The sequence below is a fragment of the Sciurus carolinensis genome, chromosome 4 (assembly GCF_902686445.1).
Source record: "Sciurus carolinensis chromosome 4, mSciCar1.2, whole genome shotgun sequence".
NCBI lineage: Eukaryota > Metazoa > Chordata > Mammalia > Rodentia > Sciuridae > Sciurus > Sciurus carolinensis.
In genome coordinates this window covers 146540180-146546852 of record NC_062216.1, presented here as the reverse complement: position 1 = coordinate 146546852, position 6673 = coordinate 146540180, and the positions used below count along the sequence as shown (strand labels likewise).

Sequence of the window (6673 nt, the reverse complement as noted above, 5' to 3'; positions counted from 1 at the left end):
GAGGCGGCAACCCCACCTTCGCCGAACATGCTCCCCCAGGGGCTGCCTGCCTGCAGCGGAGCTCCAAAATTGGCAACTTGGGCCTCGCAGCCGCCTTTTTTAGCCCACATTTCCCAAACCAGGGAAGAGGCGGGTGACTGAAAATGTAAATTGCAGCGGGGGCGTGCGCAGGCAGCTCGTGGGTGCGGGGCGTCGGGCTAGGGGGGACCCTGTGACCTGAGGCATTTTCGCTGCGTTCGCAGTGGGTGCAAAACGCAGGGAAGGAAGCTCCAGGAGCGGCGGGCGGCTACACCCGCTTCCGCCTCCCAGGCAGCTTTGGGACAAAGCGTGGCCTCTTTTCCGCCCGGGGTTAGGGAGGGGAGGCCGGATTAGGATTCGCGCCTTCCGGCCACAGCCCCTCGGCTCCTCCGCTCCCGCCCGCCGTACACAGGTGGTTTTCCGCTCGGGAGGGGCAGGCCTCGGCACTTTTATATAACAATAGGGCTCTGCTCGCTGGGAATGCGACTCCGGGCCCCGCGGCCCCCCTCCTCCATCCGGCTCCTGCTCACCCGCCTTGCTCCCCCGCGCCTTGGCCGCGGGCAGCAGCACCTCCCCAGGTTACCTGCGGGCTGTGCAGGACAGCAGAGACAGTCCCTGCGACTCCCCGCACTTCTTGGGAGCAAAGGGTTCCCGACAGGATTTCTTTCTCACCCTCCCCACCCCGAGTCCCTGGTCTCCATCGAATCCGGAGTTCGGCACTCAGCCCCGCACGCGTCCACCGGGTGGTACAAAGCCCCGGCTCCCGCCCCTCCCAACTTGCGAGTGGGAAGGTGGGGGCAGTGGGGCGGTGGCAAGGAGCGCAGCGCGCAAGCGCGACTGGTTCTCCTGTCGTGCACTGCGCGGGACAGGGGAGGGGGGGCGGTGGGAGCAAGCGAGGGGGTGGTGTGGGGCAGGGTACGAAGACACTCCTTTGACTTGCCGATCTACAGTAACCAATGGCTGAGCCAGCGTACAGAGGCCCTGTAGCCTGCGGGCTTTGCGGGAGTATTTCCCAATGCCCCGCTGATGGCGGGGAAGGCTGGTGGTGCTCCGCGCGTTTTAGTGCACCTAACCCAGGCAGCCCTGCTAGACCGGCTCTTCCGCCAGAAGCCGGACTCCTTGCCCAGAACTCTTTAAAGAGCACGACTCTGTACGCGTGTTGGGTGACTGCGGCGGGGCGGGAGTTTGGTGACTTGGGTCCCCGGAACAATAGCTCATAACGCCTCAACTGCCGGACAGGAAGAAAAGCTTTAGACTGCCCGAAGAGCTTTTTTCTCCCTACGGTTTAAAACGAAACACTGTGTGTGTTGGGTGGGGAGGCTTCCGATTTTCTGGATAACCAGAGGTTCGTTTGGTTGCTTTAAGTTGTTTCAACAAAATTCTGGTTTGTTTCGAAAGATGTTGGATTAGCATTTAACACATCGTCGGTCACTAAAGCCTAGGCAGTTCACTAGCCCCAACACAGCCTCGGCTAAAAGAACATCAGAGCAAACAGAGCTGGGCTTTTAAAATAGGCAAACAAATGCCACACACTGCCAAAAAGAGGGCGGGGGCAGGGGGTTAAGGCGAACTTGAGTCCAAGTGAGTTTGAAGGGAATAAAAAGGAAAAAAGTCGGCACAAGTTTTCCTAAAGCAAGCTGGAGAGCACAGGAGTCGCAAACAAGGGCTTTTGTGCATGCTAATTGCACCATTTGTGTGCAAAAGTTCCGACGCGAAGTGTGAACTCTCAACAGAAGGAAACATGAGACAACTGAAGTGCCCTGGTTTATGTGCCCTGCTCCTCCTCCACCGCCGCCTCCTCTTCTTTCTCCTTCCTCCCGCGGAGCCCGCTGTTGCAGCTTGTTTGCACTGGGGCTTATCCGGAGCGGAAATTCCTTTCCGTTTTTGTGAATGACAAACTCATTAACAATTCATCAACACAACCTGTTCCAGCCGGCCCGTCCCCACGGCAACAGCCCCTTCCGCAGCGCGCTCATTGGCTGGCTGGGAGAATGTATCCATTGAGACGCTCGCTGTTTGTATCCATTGAGGAGCTGCCTCGCGCTGGGGGTGTGCGAGGACTGAGTCCTAGGGGCTGTGAGCAAATCGAGTTTTGAATAATCCTGGGAGAAAGGCGCCCGGGTGGATTTGAGGTGCAGCCTTGTAGGGAGGGATTAGGAGCCTCTAGACTTTTTTCCCTCCTCTCTCAGTAGCACGGAGTCCGAATTAATTGGATTTCATTCACTGGGGAGGAACAAAACTGTCTGGGCAGCTTCATTCAGAGAGATTCATTGACTCCAAGAGTGAGCGGCTGCAGCCGGCTGCAGAGACTGCCGGCTTCACTTCTGTCTCGCATCCAGCCGCTAGCTAGCCTCGGCTTGGAAAAGGTGAGGCCGAATTAAACCCCGCTCCGAGAGCGGCGGCTTCGCTCAGAGCGCTCGGCCTATGCCAGCCCGGAGGGGCGTCTGGTAGGCACCCCGCCCTCTCGCAGCTCGACCCCCATGATAGATACGCTCAGACCCGTGCCCTTCGCGTCGGAAATGGCGATCAGCAAGACAGTAGCGTGGCTCAACGAGCAGCTGGAGCTGGGCAACGAGCGGCTTCTGCTGATGGACTGCCGGCCGCAGGAGCTGTACGAGTCGTCTCACATCGAGTCGGCCATCAATGTGGCCATCCCGGGCATCATGCTGCGGCGCCTGCAGAAGGGTAACCTGCCGGTGCGCGCGCTCTTCACGCGCGGCGAGGACCGGGACCGCTTTACCAGGCGCTGCGGCACCGACACCGTGGTGCTCTATGACGAGAACAGCAGCGACTGGAACGAGAATACAGGCGGCGAGTCGGTGCTCGGGCTGCTGCTCAAGAAGCTTAAGGACGAGGGCTGCCGGGCGTTTTACCTGGAAGGTACGCGTCCTGGGGGTAAGCGCGCGGGGCAGGGCGGGGATGTGCGGCTACCGACCGGCTTGCGGGCCGGGCGCACCGGCTGAATGCCTTTGCTGCTCCAGGCTGGCGCTTGAGTCGCGCTGCCTAGCCAAGGGGCTGACCGCCGGCGAGACAGGGGCTGTGAACCGCGCGCGTTCCCCACGGGAGAACTCGGCCAGCCTGCACTCCTGTTTCCGGCCATAGGAACCCGTGACCCGTGGTTTCTTTTTAACAAATTCTGCGTGTTCTTCCTCGGAACATCGTCCACCTTTCCCTGCTTTCTATCATTCCATTTTGAATTTAAATGTGCAGGACCAGAGAGATTGTTGCGGGTGCAGGTTGGCACCTGCTAGCCCCCTCGATATTCGGAAAAGTTGCCATTTTGTGCATTTCCGGATTCAAAAGGATAAGGGTTCTCAGGGGAGACGACTGTTAACAATTCCCAAAGGTGCACATTTCAGTGTCTTACATTTGACTCTGCGTGTAGGTGAATGGAGGGTGTTCGAGGTGTTTCCTGCACCCAGCTGCGGTTCTCACAAGCTGTGAAAACTACTACGGCATCTCGGGTTACACTGTTGCTTTTCTCTTTCTGGCAGGTGGCTTCAGTAAGTTCCAAGCCGAGTTCGCCCTGCACTGCGAGACCAATCTAGACGGCTCGTGTAGCAGCAGCTCGCCGCCGTTGCCAGTGCTGGGCCTTGGGGGCCTGCGGATCAGCTCCGACTCTTCCTCGGACATTGAGTCTGACCTGGACCGAGACCCCAATAGTGCAACGGACTCGGATGGCAGCCCGCTGTCCAACAGCCAGCCTTCCTTCCCGGTGGAGATCTTGCCCTTCCTTTACTTGGGCTGTGCCAAGGACTCTACCAACTTGGACGTGTTAGAAGAGTTCGGCATCAAGTACATCTTGAATGTCACCCCCAATTTGCCCAATCTCTTTGAGAACGCAGGAGAGTTCAAATACAAGCAAATCCCCATCTCGGATCACTGGAGCCAAAACCTGTCCCAGTTTTTCCCCGAGGCCATTTCTTTCATAGGTGAGACTAATTAACTGTGGTGGCTTTGACTTTTAAATGCAAAACTCGTGGCCATTCATGGAGTTTAAGCCGGTAATCGTTCTTGCTACTTGCTAATTTGTCCAAGGCAGGTCTCTAATATTCTTCTGGTGTTCTTAATTCTGGCTTACTACTTGCTAAGGAGAGAAGTGTCTTTTGACACGTCTTCAAACCTCAGGTCTCTCTGAAACACTTGTTTCTTTGAATCTTTCAATTCAGGCATTTAACAAGGTGGCCGTTCATAATTAGACAACAGATTTTTTTCCCACAGTCTTTGAACTGGGAATGAGGGTGGAAAAGACTGGACAGAAATATTTATTGTAGACAAGATTTCTAGCATTGCTTTAAGGACACCAAGTTAGTTGTTGGAAAGTCCTATGAATGCTAAATGTTATTCAGTTGAGTGATACTTTGATACGGGGTAACAGTGAGACAGTGTGGGTAACCTGATCCCGGCAGGAAGAACTGTGGGCTGGAAGCCTGGGAGAAGTGAATCTCCAGGCATTGTAGTGCATTTCCTATTACAAAGGAACTCATTTTCAAGCCATGTCGACATCCTGTTCCTCCTAATGGGCTGTCCCCTGTGACTTCCCTCTCTCTTTTAAAATGCCTGAATACCTCCATTGTTAGCTGCACAACAGTTGGGGAATAATTTAATAGACCCTTGCAGTCTGCTTGTCTGTATAAAAGGCATTCATGACCATATTGCAAGGTTTCTGGTATTCACATGCTGAGGCAAAGAATGCACACATTAAGGAGTTTTTTGTTGGTAGAAACTTAATACAAAAGCTCTCTTTTCAGAAAATATCTGAAATATGTAATTGTGTTCAGTATACATGTTTATTTCAGTGATACATTTTCTGCTGCCTGCAGGGCTCAACTGCCACACACGATTGTTTTATATCTTTTTCTTCCACATTCAGGTTTTAGACTGATCATTCACAAAGGGTGGTGTTCAGCCTACTGAAATCTTGCTTTTCTTTTTGTATTCACAGATGAAGCCCGGGGCAAAAACTGTGGTGTCTTGGTGCATTGCTTGGCTGGCATTAGCCGCTCAGTCACTGTGACTGTGGCTTACCTTATGCAGAAGCTCAATCTGTCCATGAATGATGCTTATGACATTGTCAAGATGAAGAAATCCAACATCTCTCCTAACTTCAACTTCATGGGTCAGTTACTAGACTTCGAGAGGACGCTGGGACTCAGCAGCCCCTGTGACAACCGGGTTCCAGCACAGCAGCTGTATTTTACCACCCCCTCCAACCAGAATGTCTACCAAGTGGACTCCCTGCAATCCACGTGAAAGGCTCCCACACATCTTGCTGGGATGTGTCCGTTCCTTCCGCAGTTTCTCTTGGCAGCGTCAGCTGGGCTGCTTTCTTTGTGTGTGGCCCCAGGTGTCAAAATGTCACCAGCTGTCTGTATTAGACAAGGTTTACCAAGTGTGGAATTGGTTATTACAAAGGGAGAGATTTGTTCCATTCTCTTTGGAAGGGCAGGACTCACTGTCTAGTTACAGGCAGTAGGTTTGCTCTGCACCCATGTGTACAGCCTACCCATGCAGGGACTGGAATTCAAGGACTTCCAGGTATATAGGGTAGGACCAAATGGTAGGGTTAGGAGCATGTGTTCTTTAGGGCCTTGTATGGCTGTTTCCTTCTACAAATGGAACTAACTATATATTGTCTTCAGTGAAGACTGATTCAACTTTGCATATAGAGGAGCCAAAGAGAGATTTCAGCTCTGTATTCGTGGTATCAGTTTGAGAAAACAATTTGATACTTCCTTTGATTATTGTAAATATTTGATCTTAAATCACTTTAGAGTGTTTGGATTGTATTTTTTTTCTTTGATGGGTTTAAAATCATCCAAAGGGAGAAAGAGCAGTATGCCACTTATTAAAACAAATGAAAAGGAACATTTTGCTCTTTTCTAATCCAAAGGGTATATTTGCAGCATGCTTGACTATATTGTACCAATTCTGATGACATTTTCATGGACATTATCACTAAGACCTTGTTATGGTGCAGTCTTCAGTCTTTCGTATATTTTCCTTATGATTTTTTTTTCCTCAATGTAGTTTGACTATGCCTTATCTTTGTAAATATATTGGCTTGTGTTGTCTTAAAGGGGATATCTTGGACAGACACCAAAATCATGGGCTCACTTTTTTTTTTTTTTTTTTTTAACTTCAGCTGTGCTAAACAGTGTTATTACCTCTGTACAAAATTCTTCAGGGAGTGTCACCTCAAATGCAATACTTTGGGTTGGTTTCTTTCCTTTTTTTAGAAAAAATTTGTATAAAACTGGAAGCGTGTGTGTGAGCATGGGTACCCATTCGATAGGTGGAATGCATCAGATTGTGAAGAAGGGAGAATTAAGTTCCTCCATTAAGTTCATGGTGTAAAGTTTTGAGCTGGAATTTATTATAAGAATGTAATACCTTAAATTATTAATAAATAACTATTTTGGCTATTGAATGTGTATCTAATTTTACCTACATACAGAGGGACTTCTAGAAGTTTCAGCCATGGTCTGATAATTGACTGTAGGAATAGCTAGGTAAAGTTCTTATTTTTAAGCTGTTCCTAGAATGTTTTTCAGGTGCAATTTATGAAATTCATGTTTTGCTTCAAATCAAGATGGCATCATAGAATGACTATATCATGTTTATGTTTTCTGTTGAGTATACTTCAGGATAATTT

At 50.6% G+C, this 6673-nt stretch overlaps 1 protein-coding gene across 2 annotated transcripts; it reads left to right on the top strand.

The window, feature by feature from the left end:
- Window positions 1-2026: 2026 nt before the first annotated feature.
- Dusp6 (dual specificity phosphatase 6) lies at window positions 2027-6467 on the top strand. 2 transcript variants are annotated; one of them, XM_047551562.1, is made up of 3 exons: window positions 2027-2913; window positions 3513-3950; window positions 4964-6467. In XM_047551562.1, exons 1-3 carry the CDS (start codon window positions 2499-2501, stop codon window positions 5269-5271), a joined length of 1161 nt encoding a protein of 386 aa, XP_047407518.1. In that variant the 5' UTR covers window positions 2027-2498; the 3' UTR covers window positions 5272-6467. The 2 variants fall into 2 exon arrangements, with proteins under 2 accessions (XP_047407518.1, XP_047407519.1); XM_047551563.1 differs by having other exon boundaries at window positions 2029-2898.
- The last annotated feature ends 206 nt before the right edge of the window (window positions 6468-6673 follow it).